Source organism: Gymnoscopelus braueri (genome assembly GCF_963280865.1).
Source record: "Gymnoscopelus braueri genome assembly, chromosome: 17".
In the NCBI taxonomy this organism is placed as follows: domain Eukaryota; kingdom Metazoa; phylum Chordata; class Actinopteri; order Myctophiformes; family Myctophidae; genus Gymnoscopelus; species Gymnoscopelus braueri.
The window spans coordinates 7,148,724-7,162,468 of NC_137617.1; the positions used below are offsets into that span (position 1 = coordinate 7,148,724).

The window sequence follows — 13,745 nt, forward strand, 5'->3', positions numbered from 1 at the left end:
GGCGGGGGCATTCGGGCAGGTGGCTAAATATGTATTTTTTTACGCAATAACCCGCCGATTTCTTTATTATTATTTACAGTAGCTCTTCTAGCCCCCAATAACTCACATCTGGCCATCAAAGACCACAGGACCCTTTTTATTGTGTAAAAAAATACATTATTTAGTCTATGTCTATAGTGGCTGATATTTACTTTAATTACAAGCTAAAACATAAACCTTGGTTGTAAAAAAAAACAAAGTTGTCCTTTAAAAGCATCTGCTCTTGAATACTTAAGTATTTTTAAAAGGAAGTATACTCTAGTAGGCTACATTCAAGCAAGTCAACTTTCACTTGTAGTTGAGTAATATTTGACCAAGAGTATCTATACTTTGACTCAAGTAGCCTATACTGGGGTTGAGTACTTCATCCACCACTGAGGAAAACAACATAGTCTCAATGCAGACACACAGAGAGACAGAAACACTGTCCAGACAGGATCTGGAGAAACAGATGATCAGGTGATACATTGGAATGTTAAAGGGATAGTACGCAAATTGTCCCTGTGTGTACATAACAAAACAATGCATTTTTAACCATCATGTCCCTCTATACCAGCAGTCATCAGTCACTGGAGTAGTGTGGTGGTGTTTACCTGGAGACACACACTGCGCTCTCGCTGTATTTTGGTGTTTTCAATGTTTGTTTTGGTAGCTCAAAAACCTCCCTGTTTACCAAAACATACAGCGAAACCGCATACAGTGATAACGCACGCACGCAAGCACGCACGCATGCATGCACACACGCACGCACGCACGCACGCACGCACGCACACACAAACACACATACACACACACACACACATCCGTTTTTCAATGGCATCATACTGTACTACTTGGATATTGATAATGAATATATTTTTGCTTACAAATGGGAGCCAATGGGAATGACAGTGAGGATTGAGGAATGTGCATTGACTTTCACAAACACACACACACACACGCACGCACGCACGCACGCACACGCACACACACACACACACACACACACACACACACACACACACACACACACGTGTGTGTGTGTGTGTGTGTGTGTGTGTGTGTGTGTGTGTGCAAATTACAGGATACAGTAGGCAGGCTCTACACCGGATCAGAGCACTGAACAGTAAATAGAAACTAGACGCGTCGCAATTCAGGGCAATTGCAGAGTGTGGTTGCACCGACGCTAGTCGCGGGTCGCTGCCGCCGGGACTCGAGGAATACGCTGGGAGGAATACCGTCGGAGGCTGTGCCAATTACATTGTCACGTAAGTCCTGAGATCACTTGCGTTTCATTTTGAGAGGATTGATCCCCCCAAAATAAGGTTTTTGCATCAAACGGTTACATTTTGAGCATTTGTGGCGCCCCCTATGGATCAAAGTGGAAATTCTTTTGGGGATTTGTTGAGTAAACCACACTTGACATGTGATTCAAATTTGGGATTGACTGGACGTTTTGTTCGTGATTTGTGGTCTTTTTTGTAAAACGGGCCCCTCCCGCTAACTTTGGAAGCCATTTACGGACAAACGGTATGGACTATCAAAATTCTGTTTCGGTCCAGATTATCGCTTGGGTCCAGAGATCATGTGTACCGATTTTTGTGAGATTTGGGAAAAATCTGTAGGAAAAGGTGCAAAAAGTGTGTTTTGAAGAAAATTCAAAATGGCGGAAAATCTATCCTGACGCAAATGGGCGTGGCCTATATGGGGAGATGCGTAGTGACCCAAGGAATCCAGGGAAAAAGACATTTTGATTTTACGACCTACGGTTCAAGAGTTATAGGCCAAAACGTAAAGGACGCTGTTATAGCGCCACCATGTGGCCGATTAGTGTAATTATTTTTTCAATAATTTTGGACCAAATTATGAACCTCTCCTCCAGATCTGGTAACTCTAGCTCTTACGGTTTCTGAGAAATAAATACTTGAATTTGAGTTTTTTCACTTTTCCATTAAAGTGGATGGGGAAATTTAATGCACTAATAAATCAATATCAATAAAACTATGCAACCAATCTCTTATCAAAATACAAGCACACGATTCCCGGTGAAGCCGGTCATTTTGACATATGGCACTAAATTGGGAAAAATAAACTGTGGGAGGAGATGCGGTTCAAAGTATTGTTTATCTAGGAAAATAATAAAGCCGGAGGATTACTATAGTCTGGTTGCCCTGTTAGGGCAACCACACTAACTAGTCTTTCCACAACACTGCAGAAAGCCTGGTGACATGAGGTTAGAACAACAAGGCAGACATCGAGGCCTTGAGGCCTGTGAGGCACAACCCAGTGAGCTGCTGTCTGAGTTACATACTGATGGGTGGCACGCGCAAGTGTGTGTGTGTGTGTGTGTGTGTGTGTGTGTGTGTGTGTGTGTGTGTGTGTGTGTGTGTGTGTGTGTGAGTGTGTGAGTGTGTGAGTGTGTGTGTGTGTGTGTGTGTGTGTGTGTGTGTGTGTGTGTGTGTGTGTGCAAATTACAGGATACAGTAGGCGGGCTCTACACCGGATCAGAGCACTGAACAGTAAATAGAAACTAGACGCGTCGCAATTCAGGGCAATTGCAGAGTGTGGTTGCACCGACGCTAGTCGCGGGTCGCTGCCGCCGGGACTCGAGGAATACGCTGGGAGGAATACCGTCGGAGGCTGTGCCAATTACATTGTCACGTAAGTCCTGAGATCACTTGCGTTTCATTTTGAGAGGATTGATCCCCCCAAAATAAGGTTTTTGCATCAAACGGTTACATTTTGAGCATTTGTGGCGCCCCCTATGGATCAAAGTGGAAATTCTTTTGGGGATTTGTTGAGTAAACCACACTTGACATGTGATTCAAATTTGGGATTGACTGGACGTTTTGTTCGTGATTTGTGGTCTTTTTTGTAAAACGGGCCCCTCCCGCTAACTTTGGAAGCCATTTACGGACAAACGGTATGGACTATCAAAATTCCGTTTCGGTCCAGATTATCGCATGGGTCCAGAGATCATGTGTACCGATTTTTGTGAGATTTGGGAAAAATCTGTAGGAAAAGGTGCAAAAAGTGTGTTTTGAAGAAAATTCAAAATGGCGGAAAATCTATCCTGACGCAAATGGGCGTGGCCTATATGGGGAGATGCGTAGTGACCCAAGGAATCCAGGGAAAAAGACATTTTGATTTTACGACCTACGGTTCAAGAGTTATAGGCCAAAACGTAAAGGGCGCTGTTATAGCGCCACCATGTGGCCGATTAGTGTAATTATTTTTTCAATAATTTACGACCAAATTATGAACCTCTCCTCCAGATCTGGTAACTCTAGCTCTTACGGTTTCTGAGAAATAAATACTTGAATTTGAGTTTTTTCACTTTTCCATTAAAGTGGATGGGGAAATTTAATGCACTAATAAATCAATATCAATAAAACTATGCAACCAATCTCTTATCAAAATACAAGCACACGATTCCCGGTGAAGCCGGTCATTTTGACATATGGCACTAAATTGGGAAAAATAAACTGTGGGAGGAGATGCGGTTCAAAGTATTGTTTATCTAGGAAAATAATAAAGCCGGAGGATTACTATAGTCTGGTTGCCCTGTTAGGGCAACCACACTAACTAGTCTTTCCACAACACTGCAGAAAGCCTGGTGACATGAGGTTAGAACAACAAGGCAGACATCGAGGCCTTGAGGCCTGTGAGGCACAACCCAGTGAGCTGCTGTCTGAGTTACATACTGATGGGTGGCACGCGCAAGTGTGTGTGTGTGTGTGTGTGTGTGTGTGTGTGTGTGTGTGTGTGTGTGTGTGTGTGTGTGTGTGTGTGTGTGTGTGTGAGTGAGTGTGTGAGTGTGAGTGTGAGTGTGTGAGTGTGAGTGTGTGAGTGTGAGTGTGTGAGTGTGTGTGTGTGTGTGTGTGTGTGTGTGTGTGTGTGTGTGTGTGTGTGTGCACACGCATGCATAGGTAGTCGAACTTTTGAAGCAAGGTAGCTTCAATAGTTTAGTTCAATAGTTTTCCACTAAGGTGAACATGTATTCTATGAAAGTCTTGGAATATTACTGTGATTTAATGCATTGTACAGCAGGGTTGTACAGTATGCCTCTGGAACAATACAATAAATAAAAGTTGAGTCTAAACAGACACGTACATGATGAGTCATTAGATAATGAAGGACATGGGAACGCAGTGTAACTAGTTTAATGACGTATCCTGACAGGCAGCAGAGAGAGAGAGAGAGAGAGAGAGAGAGAGAGAGAGAGAGAGAGAGAGAGAGAGAGAGAGAGAGAGAGAGAGATTGTTTGTATTGTTGAGCATTCTTTTCTCTCTCTTAAAATGTAAGACAGCACAGAAACACCACAGTCAGCAGACAGTAGCTATTCAATAGAGTAGAGGGGGTAGAGGGAGAGAACGACTAGGTCAGGGGTCAGCAAGTAAGTTTGGCATCGGGCCAATTTCTAAAGTCATTAGATGATGAGAACACAATCAAAGGCTAATTTACGATCTGAAAAGTTGACAGACTGTCTTATACAATAATCAATATATGACTTGTTATTTATTGCTATAAAAGTTACAAAAGAAATACGTTTTTTTTAACTGCATACTGACTGATAGAACTGTGTGTGTAATCAAATATCACAGGTGCAGATAGAAATACTTGTGGTAATCATTTAGTGAAGGACACATCCTCAATGAGGATATTTAGCTAATTAACCCTTTCAATCCGGGAACACATCTGTGTCATTTTAGATTTATTTGGCTATTCAAAAATAACAGATCTACAAGCTCATAGTGCAGAGTACACAGAGTGCAGTGCTATGAGCTTGTAGATCTAAGGATAAGGATAATTCCTTTAACAGGTCCGTTCATGAAAGTCCTTGCGGTCTTGTTTCCAATGAGGGCCTGTGTGCAATTAGGGGTTAAGAGTCTTGCTCAGGGACATATTTCATTTCATCGACACATTTGCTGGCCTGGCCTGGAATCGTACCTGGGGCAAACAGGGCCTCTGGCTCCCTAGACGGGCTCACTAACCACTCAGCTATGGCTGCGCCCTCTGCTTTTTTTTTCTTTTTTTTATGTTTGCAAATCTTTGAATATATATATTTTTAAACGAACATTTGTAACTCAAAACTTTGCTTCTGGGGGTCCCTGGAACAAAACATTTTGAGATGGAGGTCCGCGGCCAAATACATATCTAAAAGTGTTTTCTAAATCCTAACAGTATGTTGCTATACTGTATGTAGTGGTGCTCCAACTTTTCCATGTCAAGGACCCCCAAATGTACTTGGCCGCAGACCCCAATCTCAAAATATGTTGTTCCAGGGACCCCCAGAAGCACAGATCGGAGTTAGAAGTGTTTGCTTTAAAACATATATATACTATATTCAAAGATTTGCACAAATCTTCCACAATTTTTGAATATTGAAGATCTACAAGCTAATAGCGCGGCACTCGGTGCCACGCTATTAGCTTGTAGATCTGCTATTTTTGAATAGCCAAATAAATCTGACACAGATGCTTTCCCGGTCTTAATGGATTAAGTACCAAAAAAATGAACACCTGGGGAGACAGACAGACAGACTCCCTTTTGAACAGAGATAAACAAGCTCTTTCATTGAATAGGAGCTCTAAGGTCTCTATTTAGATATGGAGAGAGACTTTATGAAACACATGCCTGTGAAGCACTCCTAACATTGATAAAAACATTCTTACGGTGGGTGTAGATTCTCTATTTTGACATGATGGTAGAGTTCTTCTCAAACGTTTTAATTAAAAGGATCTACAGTTTGGTGCAAACTTAGGCCACGGACCCCCATAACTCTGAGAGTGTCTCTCTCTGAGACGGAGGTACAGACCTTTTAAGGGTCCATTTAGTTACAAACTACAATTTAGCTGGGGACCCCCTGGAAGCCCTTCAATGACCCCTGGGGGTCCCTGGACCCCATTTTGACAATCACTAGCACATGTGGACTATCAGATAATGTAAAGTAATGATACACGGGCCCACAGGCCACCTGTTGCCTAACACTGCTCTATACTTAGTAAAACCGAGTTTCACCGTATTTGTGCATTCTTTATGTGCATCAAATCTCTTCGTCAAAAAAGTCAATCTGCAAGCTCACAGCACATCCCATTGGGAGTGGGACGCGTTGTGAGCTTGCAGATCGGCTATTTTTGGTGAATGTTCCACCCAGAATAGGGATGCTGGGGTTCAAGTGGTTATAAGTTATTTACAATCTGTCTTAATCTCTCAAGTTCACCTCGTGACATACTGTATCTTAGGGGGAAAGATTTACATATTTACGTACTTTATTTACATACTGTAATATCACATAAATGTACAGTAAGGTGCTCTAAAGTAACAATGTAATTGAGGGATGAAAAAGTTATTTACAGGTGTGTCCTGAGACAAAACAAGTTTGAGAACCAATGTGTTATCAAACATTTTAATTTCAAGGACCCCTATAACCCTGAGAATGTACAAATGGAACCAAATGGACCCACAAGGGTCCATTTGGTTCCATTTGTACACTCTCAGAGTTACAGACCTGTAAGGGTCCATTTAGAACCTCTCAAGGAACCCAGAGGGTCCCTGAACCCCACTTTGAGAACCACTGGTCAAATAATATTCATTATATTGTCAAATGTGTGATATAACAGTAATGACAACAAAACTATAATAACAGCAGTTTTGTTGCATTGCTTCTCTCGTTGTTCACATATGGGAAACAGCGCCCTCTGGCGATGATACAGAAGCTTCACATTCACTCCCTCAGGGCCAAAACCCTTTTTGGCCCGATGGGCCTTCCGTCGCTTTCCGGTAGTCCCTTCCCCGAAGACATAAAAGGAACCGGAACGCGGAAGTCATTCTCTTTGTTCCTTCTGCCAAGCGTGTGAAGGAGCTCCACACTTCTAAGAATCGAGGTTGCAGGTTTCTACAAGCTCAATAGCGACGGGTCGGATCCCGGTCCACTGAGTTCCCCGACCTATCTCCCTCTTCTACTGTGTTTCCCGGCGCGGAATACACCGACGCTAACCTTCAACCACGCTAGCCTTCGTTAGCCCAGCTAGCAGCTAGCGGTTAGCTCTTCTCCGTCGGTGGTTTTAGCCAAGCTAGCCACCCTCTTCGCCATGGCTCGACGGGACCGTCCAGCCGTCGCCGATTGCCGACACCGGGAGACCAGCCTGGATCTTCCCCCGCGGTGGTGCGGCTCCCATTCATGTTCCCAGACTCTGGACGAATGGGACATGCATGACCACTGCGTCAGCTGCCTGGGCCTCGCACACGCTGAAGTCGATGAAGTCGAGGGGGACGGGGAGGTCGTCCTGCACGACGCCGACGCCACGGAAGACCGTGGCCCCCCAGTCCTCTGCCCACCTGAGGTGAGGACCCCTCTCCCTGCCACTGTACCTGCGGTGGCGGCTGCGGCCCAGCCTGGCAGCGCTCCTCCACCGGCCGAAAGAGGTGAGACCACCTTACTGGAGCTCTACAAAGCAGCTACCATCAGATGCGGTCTCAAGTGGCCGGCTGACGACACCGAGGAGCCCCCCGCTAACCCCTCGGAGTTCCAGGGTCTCGTCGGTGGACGAAAAGATTGCCAAGAAATCCAAGCTTCCCCTGGCTAAGGGTTTCAGCGCAGCCCTCTCATCGTCGTGGGATTCTCCCTTGGGCCCCGACGCTGATCCTAAAAGATTACGTTTTAACATCGATTGTGCGGGTGCGAGCGAGCTCGGCCTCGTGGCCCTCCCCCCCATGGATCGCACCCTGGCCCTCTCACTTAACCACAGCCAGCCACGCGGCCAGAAGCCCCCCTTCTCCACGGTAAAGGATCCTCCTTGTCTGACCAACGAGAAGGACGTGTCCGGCTCAGCAGCCACCAGAGCGGTCGCTAGGGCTCTCAACGCCGCTGCTCTGCTACAGGGTCCCTGAAGTGCTCCTGGGCGAGGCAGGACACGCCGCCACACCTCAGCAGCTAGCAGAGATGAGGCGCATCACACAGGAGATTATCCTGCTTAACAAATACTCCACAGAGTGGACTGGCAGGGGGATCGGACTGTGTGTCACCCATGAGAGAGCGCGGTGGCTCGACCACGTCACCTTCAAGGGTCCTGATGACAAGAAGAACCTCCAGAACCTTAAGGTGACTCCCGGTAATCTCTTCCATGGGGGCATGGGCTACCTGCAGGACAGCCACGCAGTGCGTAAAGCTCAGGACGAGGCTGCCTTGTCCTGCATCCAGGCTGCAGCCAGGTCCCTTCCCCCCAAACCCCAGACCCGTCCTCCGCGGCCGGAGAGAGGCAGACCACCGACCCGACAGGACGCTCCGTATCGCCAGACCCATTCTTTCTCCGCCCCGCCCGCCTCCAGAGGCGAACAGCGTGACCGGAGGGAAGACGACTGCTCACGCCCCCCACCCAGCAAGCCTCACCAGAGAGGCGCTTACAGCGGTCGCCCTTCCAAGCGGGGTAGGTGACACTGTCACTCCCTGCCAGACGAGCAGTGACGTTTTCTCCCCCGGTTCCCTCTCCCCCCAGACGAGGGATCTGCACCAGGTTCTAGTGGCCACAGGCCTCAGTGCCAGGACGACGAGGAAGAGGAGGAGATCCTCACCGGAGCTAGCGGTGACAGAAAATTGCGCCCCGAACCCTGAGTTACAAAACACACATACACATTTATATAGTACAGGATTACGTGAATGTGCATGCACTTGTGTCCCCTGCTGCCGTTGCAAATGTTTCTTATATGACAAAACAACCAAGCACGGTTGTCAGGCCAACGAGTGCAGCCAAGATGGCGGCTCATGTACGCTCGACTACAATAACAACCCCCCCCAAATCCGTTGTCAATGCACATCGAGCAATGGAAGAAATGCAACCCCAACCCCTGGGTGCTTCGTACGATAGCAAAGGGGTACAGACTGCAATTTTCCACCAAACCACCCATGTCCAACAAAGTACTGTTGTCACAAGCGAGTGGTCAAGCGGCGGTGACGTTACGGGAGGAGATCTCCTCCCTATTACACAAGAACGCCGTACGGGAAGTGTTACCGGGAGAAAGCCGTCTCGGTTTCTACTCGAGATACTTCCCGGTCAAGAAGAAAGGGGGTGGATTACGTCCCATCATGGATCTCAGAGCTCTCAACAGGTATTTGAAAACTTTTGAATTCAAAATGTTGACGGCAGCAGCGTTACTACGCTCAGTCCGCCAGGGCGACTGGTGGAGCTCAATAGATCTCAAGGACGCCTATTTCCACATCCCTATTTACCCGCCGCACAGGAAATTCCTGAGCTTCGAATTCGAGGGTCGGGTGTACGAGTACCTGGTCCTCCTGTTCGGGATGTCCCTGAGTCCCAGGGTGTTCGTGAAATGCACTCAGGCAGCGATAGCCCCTCTGAGGCAGAGTGGCATTCGCATAGCGAGTTACATAGACGATTGGCTTCTGACGGCGGATTCGTGTCAGGAGGCATGTCATCACACCAATCTGGTGGTGTCGCACCTGACCTCCCTGGGATTCACGCTAAACTTCGAGAAGTGCGTGCTCACCCTGTCCCATCGCGCTACTTTTATAGGTATCGCGCTGGACGCGGTCGCTCTCAGGGCGCGTATGTCTCAGGAGAGGATAGATTCCTTCCTGAAGTGTCTGGCATTATTTCAACTGGGACGCAAGGTCCAGTACAAAATCTGCATGAGAGCAGCGGGGCTCATGGCCTCGGCCATATCCTTAGTGCGCCTGGGCAGGCTACACATGCGGCCGTTTCAGAGATGGATGGGCTCCCTCAGGATCCCGGCCACTCAGGGTTTTCGTCGCGTGACGGTGTCCGCGGCGTGCATGCAGTCCCTTCAACAATGGAAAGTAGCTTCTTTCCTGTCGGAGGGCGTCCCGATGGGGAGGATCATCTCGAGTAAGATGATCACCAGCGATGCCAGCGTGACAGGCTGGGGCGCGACATTCGAGGGCCGGATGGCCAGGGGTCTATGGGACCGCATTATGAGGAAAGCCCACATCAACTACTTGGAGCTGATGGCACTTTTTCTGGCGGTAAAACACTTCAGGTCCCACATCGGTGGTTGTCACGTTCTGGTCAGGACGGACAATACCACGACCATGGCCTACATCAACAAGCAAGGAGGTCTGCGGTCTCCTACCTTAGATGGTCTGGCTCGGAGGTTGATACTGTGGTGCGACTCGCATCTGAAATCAATCAGCGCCCCTCATGTGCCTGGACTTCTGAACAGGGGAGCCGATCTTCTGTCCAGAGGGAGGACTCATTATTCAGACTGGTCTCTGCACCCCGGGGTCACGGCCCAGATCTGGACCAGGTTCGGTCGGCCCCAGGTGGACCTCTTTGCCTCGGAGGAGAACGCGAAGTGCTCGCTGTTTTTCTCAATGAAAGGCCAGGCTCCGCTGGGTTTGGACGCCCTGGCGCACAAGTGGCCGGGGGGGCTACTTTATGCGTTCCCTCCGCTGGAGCTGATCCACCCCACTCTGGAACGGATCAGGCTCCGGGACCTGACGGTGCTGCTGGTGGCTCCAGCATGGGGCACGTGGAGGTCGGAGATAGCTCCCCTCCTATACCAACCTTGGCCCCTCCCGCTGCGAGAGGACCTGCTGCAGCAGGCGGGGGGCGAACTTCATCATCCCAGACCCGCAGACCTAGATCTGTGGGTCTGGCCCGTGAGAGGGAAAACTTGACTGCGACTGGACTTCCACCTAGAGTGGTAGCTACTATTCAGGCCGCTAGGCCACACTCCACTAGGTCCGTCTATGGAGCTAAGTGGGGTGTGTTCGAGGAGTGGTTTGTGGAACGGTTCCCGGTTGTGGTCCCGTTCCAGGCTTCGGTCGCAGACATCCTGACCTTCCTACAGGATAGGTTGGATCTTGGAAACGCTTTCTCCACGGTCAAAGTGTACTTGGCGGCCATTTCGGCAACCATGTTGGTTTCAATAGAAAAACCGCGGGAAGCGACCACTTGTGTGTCAGTTCATGAAGGGCGCGTTGCGTGAACATCCTGTCTCAAGGTCCTTGTTTCCCACGTGGGACTTGGTCCTGGTGCTCGACTCACTCTCTCGTCCTCCTTTTGAACCTTTTGAGACGGTGGAACTGAAGTTCCTCACGCTCAAGACGGTGCTCTTGGTTGCGCTGACAACAGCGAAACGGGTGAGCGATATACATGCCCTCTCGGTGGTTCCGGAGTGCATGAGGTTCGCTGGTGATGACAGTAGGTTTGTTCTAAAACCTAACCCGGCGTTCATCCCCAAGAACCACCTGGCAGTGGTTACGCCAACCGAGTTGGTGGATTTTCATCCGCCTCCGTTTGTCTCAGAGGAGGATCGGAGGCTGCACTGTCTTTGTCCAGTGAGAGCCCTGCGGCTGAATGTCTGGAGGACTGCGGCCCAGGGCCGGCCTAGCCAGTTGTTCGTCTCCTTGGGCCCCGGGCCTGGGGGAAGGGCGGTGACTAAGTCTACGCTTTCCCGCTGGATTGTGGAGGCTATTCGTCTGGCGTACACCAGTAGGGGAGCCCCAGTGCCTGAAGGCCTGAGAGCGCACTCTACTAGGGGTGTGTCGACGTCCTGGGCCCTCTTCAGAGGGGTGTCTATTCAGGACGTTTGTACTGCAGCGATTGGGCGTCTCCATCGACTTTCGCTGCTTTTTACAGCCTGGACGTGGCAGCGTCTTCCATGGCGCACGCAGTCCTGGGTGTGGCTTCCACCTGAGGGTGGGTGGGTGCATGGAACGGCGGTAGGTTCTGTTCATGCCCCTGTGCCTTAATGTATGATAGGCCCATGTCTGGGCCTTAGATTTATAAGGCGGACTTCGGTCTGTCAGGGCCCTCCCCCCCCTAGAGTAGACAGGCTGTGCCTGCTTTTTAGTTTATGAAGCAGACCTTGGTCTGTCAGGGCCCCACTTTCTCCTGTTCCTTGCCTTAGACCCGGTGGGTCTGATGGCGCCTGGGTGTCAGGGGCGTGGCCCTGGCGCCCGGGGAGGTTGGGACAGCAGGTTGTGGTATCTCGATTCATAGATACATTCCGGGGGTTTATATCTCCCATATGTGAACAACGAGAGAAGCAATGCAACAAAACTATGGGTTACGCGTAACCCCAGTTTTGTAAATTGCGAACGAGTTGTTCACAAAAACACCCTTCTTTTTGCTCGGCAGAAGGAAGCTGGTGTGTAAAGAGAATGACTTCCGCGTTCCGGTTCCTTTTATGCCTTCGGGGAAGGGACTACCGGAAAGCGACGGAAGGCCCATCGGGCCAAAAAGGGTTTTGGCCCTGAGGGAGTGAATGTGAAGCTTCTGTATCATCGCCAGAGGGCGCTGTTTCCCATATGTGAACAACTTGTTCGCAATTTAGAAAACCTGGGTTACGCAAGTAACCCATAGATTATTGTGACTTACTGTATGTTACTGTTTTACAGTTCAAACAACAGCTGTAGACAGGATGGCCAGTGGAACCTCAGCTTCCATCAGAGGTGAGTTCTATTAAAACAAATTAAACCAGCAAAATGACACTGGTTTAGTTACATCTGTGATCTTTATTAATATAATATATTTATTTTCCATCCAGGGAAGAACAGTGAACCAACAGAACTGAGAATTGTTCTGATCGGGGGAAGAGGACGTGGAGATCAACCCAGTGGAAAGAGTTCAGTAGGAAACATCATCCTGGGCAGAGATGTTTTTGAAACAAACAGAAGAACAGTCAAGAGTGTCATGAGACAAGAGGTAGTGTCTGGTAGACAGGTCACTGTGGTTGACACTCCAGGATGGGTGACTGATTTACCCCTAGATCTGACCCCCAAACTGACTCAGTTAGAAATCCAACAGAGTGTGAATCTGTGTCCTCCAGGAGGACCCCATGCCTTTGTCCTAGTGATGCCATTAGACAACCCATATGTAGGAACAGGGATGTCAGTAGAGGAGCATTTGAGTCTTCTCCTCAGTGACCGAGTGTGGAAACACACTATTGTAGTGTTCACTGTAGCTGATAAAAACAAAATGAGACCTGATCTCATTAGATCTAGCCATAGCTTAAGTTATCTTATTGAGAAATGTGAAGGCCGCTTCCATGTTCTTAACATTAGTGACAGAGGAGATAGAAGTCAGGTCACAGAGCTGATGGAGAAGATAGATCAGATGGTGACTAGTAATGGTTGTCACTATGAGACAGAAAAACACGTCTCAGAGGAACTGAAGGAGATGGAGAGAACTATCAGCAGAAGAGCAGAACAAAGGAGGGCAGACGCTCAGAAGCAAACAACTGGACTTCCAAAAGATACTGGTATGTTTTGTTTTACTTGAATAATGATAATATTTCATTAATCTCTGCCAGGAGGTTTAAGAGTTCATGTTTCTGTCTGTCTATCTGTCTGTCTGTCTGTCTGTCTGTCTGTCTGTCTGTCTGTCTGTCTGTCTGTCTGTCTGTCTGTCAAAGAAATTTGAGTGACAAAATCGAAGAACTAGTGTTACCGAGACAGATTATTCACACTCCATGTTTCTCCTAGGCTCATTAAAAATTGCCTTGTCGCCTTCTCTCGTGAAAGTGTGTGTGTGTGTGTGTGTGTGTGTGTGTGTGTGTGTGTGTGTGTGTGTGTGTGTGTGTGTGTGTGTGTGTGTGTGTGTGTGTGTGTGTGTGTGTGTGTGTGTGTGTGTGTGTGTGTGTGTGTGTGCAACATATCGCTACTGTTGGGCAGAAACCTCATATCTCCATATTTTGTCACACTACAGTTTCACACAAAAGTAGCAAAAATATCAGATCTACAA

General features: G+C 48.4%; 1 protein-coding gene across 5 annotated transcripts in view; it reads left to right on the forward strand.

Moving 5' to 3' along the window:
* LOC308104040 (uncharacterized protein) overlaps positions 1 to 13,745 on the forward strand; it is a 383,068-nt gene that overhangs the window by 131,425 nt on the left and 237,898 nt on the right. The window contains exons 3-4 of one of the 5 annotated variants that reach the window (XM_080454292.1): positions 12,401 to 12,454; positions 12,550 to 13,263. The exons of the other annotated variants lie outside the window; for them this stretch is intronic. Of the exons in view, the coding sequence (XP_080310418.1) occupies positions 12,424 to 12,454; positions 12,550 to 13,263 (745 nt within the window). The 5' untranslated portion in view covers positions 12,401 to 12,423. The remainder of the gene's footprint in view (positions 1 to 12,400; positions 12,455 to 12,549; positions 13,264 to 13,745) is intronic. 5 annotated transcript variants of the gene reach the window in all.